General features: G+C 40.9%; 1 protein-coding gene and 1 pseudogene across 3 annotated transcripts in view; both read right to left on the reverse strand.

The window, feature by feature from the left end:
- Ppp3cc (protein phosphatase 3 catalytic subunit gamma) overlaps window positions 1–14,043 on the reverse strand; it is a 70,836-nt gene that overhangs the window by 17,317 nt on the left and 39,476 nt on the right. For 2 of the 3 annotated variants that reach the window (XM_036199506.1, XM_036199504.1), the window contains exons 5-10: window positions 11,582–11,727; window positions 9,754–9,893; window positions 5,426–5,503; window positions 5,260–5,354; window positions 1,728–1,853; window positions 580–651 (exon numbers count right to left, since the gene is read on the reverse strand). In XM_036199506.1, coding sequence (XP_036055399.1) covers window positions 580–651; window positions 1,728–1,853; window positions 5,260–5,354; window positions 5,426–5,503; window positions 9,754–9,893; window positions 11,582–11,727 — 657 coding nt within the window. The remainder of the gene's footprint in view (window positions 1–579; window positions 652–1,727; window positions 1,854–5,259; window positions 5,355–5,425; window positions 5,504–9,753; window positions 9,894–11,581; window positions 11,728–14,043) is intronic. The other variant, XM_036199507.1, reaches the window with a different exon arrangement.
- On the reverse strand, window positions 2,825–3,442 carry LOC118591310 (annotated as a pseudogene).

Genomic DNA, 14,043 nt, shown 5'->3' on the forward strand with positions numbered 1-14,043 from the left:
ATTTTTTTTTTTCCTGTGACAAGGTTTGTCTCTATAGCCCTGGCTGTCATACAACTTGCTCTGAAGACCAGGTTGGTCTTGAACTCAGAGAGATCTGCCTGCTACTGCCTCCCAATTGCTAAGATTAAAGGTGTGTACCACCACTGCCTGGCAAAAAAATTGTAGCAGTTTTAAAAGCTCAAGTTGAGGGAAAAAATCGAATATCCAGCAGTATGTGATCAGCTAGCACAATGAAGGATGAACATGGACAACTATGTAACTATGAGAAAATTGACTACAAAGGAAAATGAGAAGTAGATGTGAAGACGTGATACCATCATGTCACCTCATTTTTGTAAGTAACAAAAATGAGAAGAGAAAAAAAAAATCTATGCAAAGACAAAGTTTGTACAAAGACATTAGCAGATATCTGAGATGGCAGAATAATAGTAACTATTTTCTTCCTATTTATGGTTTCCTACAGTTATCATACTTTTTCTACAATGAACATAATTATTTTTCAGTAAGACCAAAAAAATTTCAAAATAAATAAAATCCTAATCAAAACTCATTAGTTTCTAGTTTGAATAAGAAGTTTACCTTCTGAGTCATCATCTGAAACCAGTTCATCATCAGAGCATATGTTGAGAATATTGACCAGCATCTCTGTGACTGTATGACAAAGTAATGCAGAATGGACACAGTCAATAGGGCACTTTCAAAGGTGCATAAATAAAAATACATTCAGGAAAACACTGACAGAAATGACTTATCATATTATGAATAGCTACAAAAGTAGCATTAAAAGTAGACCATCAGTTTCCGAAAGAACTTATGTCCATACTTGTCCTGGTTAGATGGGAACTGAGAATTCTATCATAGAATTACTTGATTTTACTAGATGGCTGTTCAGAACCTTTGGCTCAGGTATGCACATAAAAATTTCTTCCCATTGTTTTTTTTATGCTTTTTTTTCCCCCTAGACAGGGTTTCTCTGTGTAGCTTTGGAGCCTGTCCTGGAACTCACTCTGTAGCTCAGGCTGGCCTCGAACTCACAGAGATCTGCCTGGCTCTGCCTCCCGAGTGCTGGGATTAAAGGTGTGTGCCACCACCACCACCGCCGGGCAATTTCTTCCCATTTTACAAAGAAGTTACAACAGGCCGACATCCACCAGGCTTGTTTTATGTTTGCACTGCTCACTTGGGTCACTGTTTTATGCTGGTACTGTGCACTTGTGTAGCAGTGTTTTATGTCTGTACTGCACACTTGGGTCACTGTGTTTTATGTCTGTACTGTGCACTTGTGCAGCTGTGCACATAAAACTCTAAGACAACAAATTCTGTCTAAATCTCTTTAGCACTGGCAATTCATAAAGAAATAGGATAGTGGCCATATTATTATCTTGATCACACAGGACAGTTGCTTTAAATTGATATTTCAGATAAGAAAAGCATAATAAATTACTATTTCAGAACAGTTTAATGTCATTTAAAAATCTCTGTGGAGGGCTCAGTGGATCAAAGTGTTCCTGTGCAAACCTGGTGACCCCAGTTCAATCCCTGAGACGCATGTGAAGGTGAAAGGGGAGAGCCAACTCCACGAGTTGTCCTCTGCCCTCTACACAAAATTTTTGTAGAGAACAAACAAAATTAGCACACACTTCTGATAAACTCTGGGAATGTAAAGGTGTCTCATAGCTGGTCAGAAAGAGCTGGTGGTGTTCAGATGCACACTGGGCTTCTCTTACCTTTTTCTCCAACGAAAGGCAAAGACCATGTGAAAACATCCATGAAATTTGGGAGCCAGTAGGGGTGTGGGGAACAGTTAAACTGCCTGATATTCATGACATTGTTTTCATATTTCAACACTGCAGCTAAAAAATAAAAAGTAAGACATGTGAGCACAGAAAATCATGGCACAGCAGCTTGTGCTCTGTCTAGCTGTGAACTGATCACAGGTTTTTCAACAACTTATTTTCCATTTGTAAATTCAGGACAGATAGGGACAGATTGACAAGTTTAAGGAATTCTGCAGGGGTCATTCTCTTAGGGATTACAATAAGGGACAAAGTTACCTGAGGAGTTCACATGATTAAAGCATGGAAGATAATTTGTGCTGAAACACCACAGGTCTGCTGAACATGAGCTATTAAATAAACTTCCCATAATTTCCATTTACTGGCCAAACAGCTGTAATTGCAGCTTCCCTCTAAGTGCAAATATCACCCATTGCATGGACATAGATATTTAGCTAGTCATGAGCCACAGCCAAAGTTTCTCATTAACTCTCTAGAAATTAATTGGTCAGTTCACAGTGGGGAGCTATAAAATGGGAAACCTGGAGCAATTTATAATCAATGTTTAAGGGCAGAGTATATAATCTCTCTTCACAGTGGATTTAAAAAATACCAATTTCGGGGTTGGGGGTTTAGGTCAGTGGTAGAGTGCTTGCCTAGCAAGCGCAAGGCCCTGAGTTTGGTCCCCAACTGGGGGCAGTGGGGAGACCAATTTCTGCAGGGTAGTGGCAGTGCACACATTTGATCCTAGTACTTAGGAGGCAGATTTCTGTGAATTGGAGGCCAGCCTGGTCCACAAAGTGAGTTCTAGGACAGCCTGGAACTGTTACACAGAGAAACCCTGTCTTGAAAAACCCAAAATATAAAACAACCAAAAACCCCAATAAAATGAAACAACCAGTTTCTTCTATTCTCGGTATTCTGAGATGTCTATAAACATTTAACAGCAACCATGTCATATAGGTGAATGCCTACTTGTACCAATCTGATTTTCTATTTTTTGTTTTGTTTTTAATGAACTCTGGCAAAGTTTTATTAAAAGACTTTCCTGGTTTACTTTTCACCAATCTGTTCTGGTATACTTCTAATAACATCAGAATCATCTGAGTCAATGATCGCTAGTGTGCATATTCTATAGTATTTCCTGCATCCTGCCCAATTCAATATCATTGCCACTTTAGTCATGGATACCAATTTTGGCCAACCGGGCTGGGCAGTTGTTGGTGAGGATAACCAATTTCACTTTGCCCTGTCTAAACATCTTCAGAGTCTGTCTGTCCCATCACATACCTTCCAATTTTCCTAACAAGTTGAAGCCTAGAGGCCATCAACTCCAGATACTTTTTCTTTTTTTGGGGGGGGTGGTTTTTCAAGACAGGATTTCTCTGTATAGCCTTGGCTGTTTGGAATTCACTTCATAGACCAGGCTGGCCTCAAACTCACAGAGATCTGCCTGCCTCTGCCTCTGGAGTGCTGGGATTAAAGGCGTGCAGCACCACCACTTAGCTAGAGACTTGTTTTGTCTTTGCGGCCACCATCTTCCTGCCTCAGGTGAGGGACAACCCCCAACCAAGAGCAACTGCCAAAAACAGCTGGGGAATGAGAAAGGCTTCTTTATAGTTTTAAGAGTTGCGTATTCTGCATCATCTGTGTTGTAGTTTATACTATTCTTTCAATTATTCTTTTCTGTTTGGTTGCTTTTTTGGGTGTTGTTTTTTAGATGTGCTCTTGCTCTCCCCCTCCTTCTCTCTCCATTTCTCTCTCTCTCTCTCTCTCTCTCTCTCTCTCTCTCTCTCATTCATTCATTCATTCATTCATTCATTCTCTATCATTCTCTCTCCTCCTTTCCCTGTAGCTCTGGCTGGCTCCAAACTCAGAGATCCACCTGCCTCCTCCACACAGAAGCCCATGCAAATGAACACACACACACACACATGAAAAGTAATAAATAAATGTAAGACATATTTTTAAAAGAGTGTCAAACTCACTTCTAATTAGAAAGGCAAATCAGAACAGTATTTTTCCATCAGTGAAATTATAAGGAAAAGGTATATGAAGGCCAAGCTGGGGTGGCCCACTCCCTTAGTCCCAGCACTCAGGAGGCAGAGGCAAGCAGATCTCTGAGTTTGAGGCCAGCCTGGTCCACAGAGTGAGTTCCAGGATAGCCAAGGATACTCACAGAAATCCTGTCAAGAAGAAAAAACAAAAACAAAAAACACCAAATGGGGAGCCAGGTATAATGGTAGATGTCTAAATCCCAGCACAAAGGAGGCCAAAGCAGGATGGTGAGTTTGAGGCTGGCCTGGGCTATACAGTGAGACCCCATTTTAAAATACCAAACAAACAAAACAAAGTATCGCCAAATGGTGACTTTTTTGAGGTAATGTTAACTTATGCTAACTGTTCTAACATAACTCTGAGGTTGTTTATTAGTTTTACACTTTGACTCAGTCATATCATCTACTTTGATCACTATACGGTAAAGATCCAATCTCTTAGGAGATGAAGGCCAGGCAGCAGCTTATACTCTGAATTTATTGACTTTTGTTCCAATAAGATCTCTTCATCTAGATATGGTAGTGCATGCCTATAACCCTATCACTTGGGAGACTGAAGCATGAGGACCCCAAGTTCAAAGCCAACCTGGATTACATAGCAAAACCCTGTCTCAAAACAAAACAAGAAGTGTCAAGATCTGTAGAGGCAGAGCAGAGCAGAGTCAGATAAGGAGACTGAAGCGAAGGTCTTTCCCAAGCTGCACACATGCTTTACCACAGAGCCACATCCCTTACCCCAGACCTTTTTATCTGACTGAAATTTTTATTTAAAAATAGATGTTCAGGATATAGTCCAGTGTGGTGATATGTTGTGTACCCTAATAAAATTTGCCTGAAGATCAGAGAACAGAACAAGCCACTGGATTAAACATAGAGGCCAGGCAGTGGTGACACATGCCTTTAATCCTAGCACTTGGGAGGCAGAGATCTGTCTGGATCTCTGTGAGTTCAAAGCCACCCTGGACTACATGAAATTGACTCAGTCTAGGAGAGAAACAGAGCCAGGGAGTGGTGGCACACACCTTTAATCCCAGCATTAGGAAAGAAGTGATATGGCTGGGCAGAGAAAGGTATGTAAGGCGTGAGGGGACAGGAACAAAAGGCTTTTCAGCTGGAGAGCTTTCAGCTGAGGATTCAGAGGCGTTCAGTCAGAGGATTCAGGATTCGTAGAGTTGGTGTGGTGAGATGTGGCAGTGACTTGTTCCTTTGTCTCTCTGATCTTTTAGCATTCATTTACCCCAGTATCTATCTGGCTCTGGGATTTTTATTAAAAGACCATTTAGCAATTCGTGTTACATTGGGTTCAATCCACAGAACCAAAAAATAAAATAAGTAAATGAACACAATAATAAAAATAAAATGCAAAATTAAACTAGCGCTCACAGTTACTGACAAATTCACATTCAAATATCATTGAGTTTCTTTACCTTTATTGTTATAAACATCGAGGTAATTAGGGGCAGAGAAAATCGTAATGAGTGATGGAAAGCCCGTTGATTGGCTCTTCCTATACATTCGGTACCTGGAAAAGAGATGAGAGCTCATGCATCTTTACACTCTGCAGGGATATGTGAAAGTTTTAATGCAACTTACCCAGCATCCTGGGCTTCATGGGCTCTGATTATTGATAATAAACTGTTGTTCTGTAAAAATTCACAAACTGCAGGGTAACTGAAAAAGAAAATGAGAACATATAAGTCCAGAATTACAGCAGTTATGTTTTAATAGGAATAACGGAAAACCCCAACCACAGAGTTTTAAGATTATAGATACTAGACTATTGAATTTTTTAAGATTTATTTTATGTGTACCAGAGTTTTGCCTGCTTGTATGTACGTACGTAAGCCACATGAGAGCCTGGTGCCTATAGAGGCCAAAGGAAGGTGGCAGATCCCCTGGAGCTGGAGTTACAATTATGACCCACCATGTGGGTGCTGAGAACTGAACCCAGGTCCTCTGGAAGAACAGTTAGTGCCTTTAACCACAGAGCCATCTCTCTACCACCACCACTGAACTTTTATTAAGAGCTCAGAAACCAGTGATTTCTATTTCAATAATACATATTACTATCAAACCTGAAGATGATGCCTTAGAATAGAATCAGTTTCTCCATCTTTTCATTTGTTTTATCTTAACACTAATGATACAACTTTAATACTAACGATACAATCAAAACTTTTCTTGGTATTTTGATATGAAAATATACCACAACAGCATGGTGCATGTATGTGTAATACAGTAAGTGCTACAAAATGAGTACATGAATTTCTTCCTTCATCAAACGTTTAGAAAACTAAAAGAATCTACTTATAGCTTTATATGTAATAGCAATGCCAAGATAATACTATGTGTGGCTATTTTAGGAGTAGATATAAATATAATAGACCACATGTTATGTATACGAGTGCTCTGCTTGCACGCATCCCTGCATGACAGAAGAGGGCATAGGATCCCACTACAGATGGCTGTGAGCCTCCTTGAGGGTGCTGGGAATTGAACTCAGGACCTCTGGAAGAGCAGTCAGTGCTCTTAACCACTGAGCCATCTCTTCAGCCCTAGACCACCATATTCTAATGATATCTGCATATACTCCCAAAACAGTCTTATTATTTTTACTTTCCTGGATAACAAATAGGAAGAACTAGAGAATATAAAATTATCCTGAGAGTATGTAAATGTTAACTACTTACCTTTGTTTTTGTTTTTTTTTTTCAATGTTTGTTTCTTGAATTGGGACAGTGCTTGCCTAGCATGCATGCACAAAGTCCTGGGTTCAGCCCCCTGAACCATATACTAGGGATGCTACACACACACTTGTGATCCTAGTACTTGGAGGGGGAGAGAGAAGAATCATAAGTTCAGGTCATCTTTTCCTACATATCAAGTTTGAGACCAGTTTGGGATACATGGGATCCTGTCTAAAAAAGAAGGGGATCAAGTTTGCTTTCACTATGCTCAATGGAAATGTCTAATTTTCAGACCAACACTGTCACCATCGCAAAACTAGAAGTCCCTGCTCTTGACTGCCACAGGAACAATGAACATAGCCGTTCACAGACTATGGAGTGGGTTAACGGAGGCCCTAGGGATGAGGTAGGAGGTTGTAAAATCTTGGTGAAGCCTAAGACTAAGGAGTCATACCATGACTTCCTAGGGGGCTAAATGGACTCAAAGATTCCTAGGAGCCTTCAGCCACAGTATTTTCATCAATCACTTACATGTGTCAGATGTTCCTCCTGCATAAGGACCATTTATGGAAATACACTATAGAATCATGAACACTGAACTCACGGTCAGTGATACAACTCACACCTGACAGATCTAGCACAGACCCATTTTCTCTGTAAGTTACATCATAGTCCAAGTGTGCTCACGAACACTGGACAGCACTTTGGCACTGTGCTTGAGTACCACTGTCAACACTGAAATGGCTGACACAAAGTGCAAAAACAGTGACAGAATGCAAGATGGGGCAGGAGAGAGTTCAGTGATTAAGAGCACCTCCTGCACTTGCAGAAAACCTGGATTTGGTCCTCGGCTCCCACATCCATAAGTCCAGTTCCAGTAATCTGATACCATCTTCTGGCCTCCATGGACAACAGACAGACATGGTGCACAAACACATATGTGAGCAAAACACTCATACACATAAAACAAAAGAAATGAAGATTTGGGGAAAAAAAGTCAGAGCATGACTTCTAACTTCAGCTGCATGCCGTCCAGGGGGGACTCAGACATTGTTTGGTTGTTCTGCATAGTGTGTGTCCATGAATGCTAGAGCTCTGTGGGGACTGACTGGGTAACAGTGAACCCCAGTGAGTGTGGGAGTTCGCTGCAATCCCCATCCCCAAGCTAAGTTTCAGAAGGAGGATTTCTGAGTGGAAGGCCTATGTATTATAAGAGGTGCTGGCAAGTAAACACAGAAACTGTACCAAGTGACATTCAGCCAACAATGTTAAGTTCTTAAGCAATGTCAAAAGAAGGAAAGGTTAAATTGTTTCACTAAATAAGTCACTAGAAAGGCTAGAAGAGAATAAAAAAAGATTATTTTTTAAATGTTTAAAGGCAAAAAAAAAAAAAACCCCAAAAAAATGTTTAAAGGCAAATAAATTAACGCTTCTTTTCTTTTGTATGTTTACTTTAGTTACTGTATTATCTTAGCCAATCTGTGAGTATTTTAGTGAACTAAATAAATGCATTATTTGTCATAATAAAACACTGGAATTAAAAAATTTACATTTCAAACTTCCCTATTTTCTCTTCTTTCTTCCTTCTTCTTCTTTTTTTTTTCTTGCTTGGCAAACCACACCAAAATGTCACATGTGAGCAATAGCCAACTTCCAGGAAATGTCCTAGGCTTAGATCATAGTGTCCTGTTCATTTTTTATTTTTGTCTATACCAGAAGTTCCAAAAGCTGGGGAACTTTTCAATGTATAATATGATCCCCTGGCCTCTCTCCCTCTCTCTCTCTTTTGAGACAGGATTCCTCTATGTAGCCCTTGGCTGGCATGGCACTCACTATGTAGAGCAGGCTGGCCTCTAAATCACAGAGATCTGCATGTCTCTCTCTCAAGCACTGGGATTAAAGGTGTATACTACCATGCCTGCTCACTGTCTAGAGATGCTCAGTGGTAAAGAGCACTTCCTGCTCTTACAAAAGACCCAGGTTCGGTTTGCAGCCCCCACAGGTTGCTCACAGTCTCTGTAACTCCAGCTCCAGGGGATCCAATACCTTCTTGTCTCTGCAGGCACCAGGCACACATGTAGTTCACACACAGAGACACGCAGACATGCAGACACACACACACACACACAGACACACACAAAAACATCCACATACATAAAAAGAAATAAAATCTTTAGGTAGTAACTAGATGATAATTAGGAACAAATAATAGATCATTTAGAGATGATAACATCAAAACACTGGAAGGCAGCTGTGTTCACTATACTACACTAATGGACTAATGTCTAAGACAACATTAAGTTTTCTGCTTTTTTTTTTTTTTTTAAGCTGAGGATCAAACCCAGGGCCTTTCGCTTGCTAGGCAAGCGCTCTACCACTGAGCTAAACCCCCAACCCAAGTTTTCTGCTTTTAAGGAATTGAACAAGTGCTTTGCCCGGCCATGTGTGAGGTCCTGGGTTTGATCTCCAGGACCAAAAAGGAAGGAAGGAAGGAAGGAAGGAAGGAAGGAAGGAAGGAAGGAAGGAAGGAAGAGAAAAAAGAGAAATAAAGAGCAGAGTGATTGACTGGGCATGGTAGCACATGCCTTTAATCCCAGTACTCAGGAAACAGAGGCAGGTGGATCTCTGAGTTCAAAGCCAGCTTGGTCTACAGAGCAAGTTCCAGGATAGCCAAGGCTATACAAAGAAACCCTGCCTTAAAAAAATTAATTTCATAAAATCAGGGCTGAAGAGATGATTCCGTGGTTAAGAACACTTACTGCTCTTTCAGAGGACCCGGGTTCAGTTCTTAGCACCCACCTGGCTGGCAGCTCCATAACTCCAGTTCTAGGGGATCTAATACCCTCTTCTAACCTCGGAGTGCACCAGGCACACAGGAAGTACACAGACAGACATGCAGGCTCAGTACTTACACACAAAAACATTTAAAACATTTAAAAATAATAATTTCCTAGAACAGATCACAGGGGCTGGAAAATGGCTCAGTGGTTAAGAGCGTACACTCCTCTTGCAGAAGACCCAAGTTTAGTTCCCAGCACCCATAATTGGTGGTTCACAGCTGCCTGTCATTCCCAGCTCCAAGAGCGCTTATGTCTCTAGCCTCCCTCTACAGGCATCTGCACTCATCTACATATACCCACAGACATACACATTTATGTAATTAAAATAGTGAAAATAAAGCTTACAAACTAAAACCCGTTTGTGTCATTGCTTCTCCTTTGAGGACCAGCTTACCTGAAGAAGTAGGAGCAGCCTCGGACAGTGTTATGGGTATAATGCTCCAGGGTCTTCTCACTGCCATACTCCTCTGAGGGATCAGACCAGAGCAGGTCACACACTGGCCCAAAAGCAGGAGGTTCAGTAAACCTATCTAACTAGAAGACACACAAGAGCCAAAAGGGGAAAAAAATCAGGAAAGCAAACCGGTTCTTGGAAGCAGGCAGGTCAAAAGTCCCCTTCCACCTACAGAAATGTGTGAAAGATGAGGCAGTGAGCCCAGAAGGATGGTCCTGTGAGAAAATGAGTGTTCTACAATAAAGGTTTGTAAGTGTCCGATCCTGTCATCTGAGAACCCTGTAGAAAAGGGCCTTTCCTTCTGTGCTAATCTAGTGCAGCATTCCTTCAACTCAAATGTGCAATCAGCCACCACAGACTCTTAGACACTAATCTGAAGTTAATTCGGTTTTCTATGGGAAACAGCGTTACAGAAAGCTTGGCAGTCGGTCTTCCACTGCTTACTTTATTCCAATGGAGATGTTTTCTTTTTCTTTTTCTTTTCTTTTGAGCTGAGGATTGAACTCAGGGCCTTGTGCTTGCTAGGCAAGCGCTCTACCACTGAGCTAAATCCCTAACCTAGAGATGTTTTCTTTACTAAAGGCTTTTCATTCTTTCAATCCTATGTAGTGGCAACACTTTAATATTTGTTATTAACTTACATTTTTAGTCACTGCTGCTTTAACTAAAAACAAAAAAAAGACATCAAAGAATATAACTACTTAGGTTTTGAACAGACTGGAACATCTCAGAGTCAAGAAGAGGGCTTCTGCTGTGTGAGAGGGGAGCTTTTTATCACAATTGACTCATATTGTTAAAAACAAATCTACTAACGGAGAAAGGCTTGATGCTTAAGAGCCAGCACACAGTGGACCTCTTCCTGGGGAGACTGCTGTGGCTCAGGGCCATCTTGGTTTGTACCTCCTGTGGGAACTGAGAGAATGTGAGAGTGAGGAGGCGCATGAGCAGCAGCGCAAGTGGACACGGCTGCTCCTCTTTCCTCAGCAGAAGACACGGAATCCTGGAAATAATCACGGTGTAAGGAAAATGGGGAATCAGCCCCTACCATTTAGGATGTTAACGTCAATGCATTCAGAGCTGGCAGAGCTCCGAGGACTTATTTCACAAAGACAATGAACTCAAAGGTTAAGGGACCTGGCGAAGGACACTTTCATGTTTCTTGCGCACTGGAACCTAATTTAAAGTTTTCAAGCTGGGCATGGTGGTGTATGTTGAATAATTCTGGCATTTTAGTGGATGAGGCAGGAGAATTATTTGAGTTTAAGACTAGCCTGGGCTTTACAGAGAGACCCTGTTTAAGATACATAAATTTCATATGTTCTTAAAATACATAAGTTTCAAAATTATAGATTAAGAATAGTATACTTTTAGTCATTAAGATTTAATTTCAAGGCCAGGTGGTGGTGGCAGCACATGTCCTTAATCCCAGCACAGAGACAGAGGCTGGTGGATTTCTGAGTTCGAAGCCAGCCTGGTCTACAAAGTGAGTTACAGGACAGGCAGGGCTACACAGAGAAACCTTGTCTCAAAAAACAAGACAAAAATTTTAATTTTAAAAAGAGAAAGAAGTGAGAAATATATGTATCTCAAGTGTTAACAGCTATCCAACAATGACAAGATCACGGGTAAGTTCTGTTTTTCTACTTCTGATTGTCTTTTCTTTTAATTTTAGCTATTATTATATGTTTTATATATAATATATAATTGGCTGGGATAAAGAACAAAAATTTAACAGCAGACTCTGTGAAAACAACAAAAGGTTACTTACTTTCCTTATGTCATCTAAAGAAGTAATTTCAGGTGACATTCCTCCGTGTACACAGAGAAACTGCTGGTTTAAGAGAGCAGCAAGAGGAAGACAGTCGAATGTGTTCATACACGCTTCGTACACCTGCTCTGAATACTTAATCCGACCTACCAAAAGAGGACAGAGTCAAAGAATGAACAGTGTCATGCCTAGAAGACCCTGTGTCAGAAGGTGAAGCCAGCTCAGAAGCCACTGGTTTCAGGCAAGTCTAAAGATCCCACTCATGAGGAGATGTCTTACAAGAGTTGCAGCCAAGGGATAACAGGCTTCCTTCCCTTCCTAAAGACAAGTATTTCCTTAGATTAACTTTCTAGCTCTGTTGCCCTGGAAACCTGAAAACACAGCTGGCAATTATTAGGCAGCATCATATCACCAGGAGGGAAGCTATGGCTTTGGGCTTCTCTGAGGGTCCTTCTAGGATCCTCAAATTCTGCCAGCAAAGCTTTTACAAAGGAAGCCTGGTATTTGTGATCCATGGGGCTTCTAAGATAGAGTGGGTCCCTGCCCCACCCCATGTGGAACTGTCCCCACAGTACTGAAAACTATTTCTGTTCATTTTGTTCTTTTTAAAAGATGTATTACTTTTATGTGTGTGAATGTTCTGCCCATGTGTGTGCACAGACGTGTACACAGAGGAGGAGCATTGTGGGCTGCTATGTAGGCGCTAGGAACTGAACCTCAGCCCTCTGCAAGAACAACTTCAGCCACTGAGCCATTTCTCAAGCCCCTTCTTTTTTGCTCATTACTTTAAAGATGTGTAAGCAAATTATTATTATTCTAGTTTATGTAAAAAAAAAAAAATGTTTGGATTGCCAGGTGGTGGTAGCGCACACCTTTAGTCCCAGCACTCGGGAGTTAGAGTCATGTGGATCTCTGTGAGTTCGAGGCCAGCCTGGTCTACAGAGTGAGTTCCAGGACAGGCACCAAAAAACTACACAGAGAAACCCTGTCTCAAAAAACAAAACAAAACAAAAAAATGTTTGGATTATTGAACTGTTTTGTATTTTTTACTTCATCATTTTGTTGTTGTTTTGAGACAGGATTTCTCTATAGTCTTGGCTGTCCTGGAACTCCCTCTGTAGACCAGGCTGTCCTCTAACTCAGAGGTCCACCTGCCTCTGCCTCCTAAGTGCTGGGATTAAAGATGTGTGAGTCTTAATCTGGGTCAGAGTGCAGTGACTAGACAAGAGATAGAGAAGAGATCCCTAAAGGAAAGTGTAAACCATGGACTACTTCAAGTGAGAAGGCCTTCCATTAATGAAAATCCAGGTTTTCTCTTTGTGGCAAATACTGTGTGATAGGGGTTTGGCCTTAAGGGAATCTGTGGGTTCTTTTCACATTTTATCACAATGGCAGATAAACCTTTTATTTTATAACATACACTACTTTAATATGAGCTTGGAGTTTGTAAGAACCATGTTTTGTATCTTTTTTTTCTTTTTTAAAGACAGGGTTTCTCTGTGTAGCCCTGGCTGTCCTGGAACTCGTTCTGTAGACCAGGCTGGCCTCAAACTCAGAGAAATCCTCCTGCCTCTGCCTCCTAAGTGCTGAGATTAAAGGAGTGTGCCACCACAGCCCAGCACTAATTTTATACCTTCTTATAGTTACATCCTTACTTTGCTTTTCAAAAGTAGATCCAGATGCAAGTATAACATCTGTTCAAAATAAAAATCTTTTAATATATGGTCAGTGTTGGACATTTTCTCCTGAAAATCCAAAGGCAGACTCCTTTTGTTACCAACACCAATAGAAATTCCTTTAAATAAAAGAGTCCTAACCCTGCCTATAGGTTAAGAGTTGAAGTGGAATAGTACTCCATGCTCCACACCACCATCCAGTACCTTGCTTTTCACCCTAACAATGATTTGGAAAAAGCCCTTAGCTTACTTCCAAACAGATGCCAGATCTGGGGAGAGCCATTCTGTAAATCAAAACAGGAGGCCAAAAGCCAAATTAGGTGAAAAGAAATTCATGGTGCATTAGTATGTGAGTAAAATAGGTGGTCATATGTTACCTTTTTTTCCCCTGAGACAGTAATCTGTAATCCTATTTTGCCATATTTTCCTAATTTTCTCTAATGAATACTTATCTATAGATGTATAGTGAGTATACCTATGTATAGTGACCACAGTATATATCAGTGAGCTAATCTCCTGACCCAGCATGGTGGTCAGATAAATGATCTGTAACCTAACTCTCTCAGTTTGGACCTCAGGTCTGTTAGCTTTAAGCTTAGAATCTTGGGAGAATGTCTTCATTCCATGTGCTTTGGTTTTCCCAACTCATGGGAAAGTTCCCATTCCATACAATGATAATCCTCTCAAGTCATGATGCTGTGAGGATTAAAGTGCACTCAGATGTGTGTAAAGTGTAGTCACGCCTGGCACACAGTGGTTGTAACTGAGTGTTGTTAACCCCGATCA

The sequence above is a fragment of the Onychomys torridus genome, chromosome 9, assembly GCF_903995425.1.
Source record: "Onychomys torridus chromosome 9, mOncTor1.1, whole genome shotgun sequence".
Classification (NCBI taxonomy): Eukaryota; Metazoa; Chordata; class Mammalia; order Rodentia; family Cricetidae; genus Onychomys; species Onychomys torridus.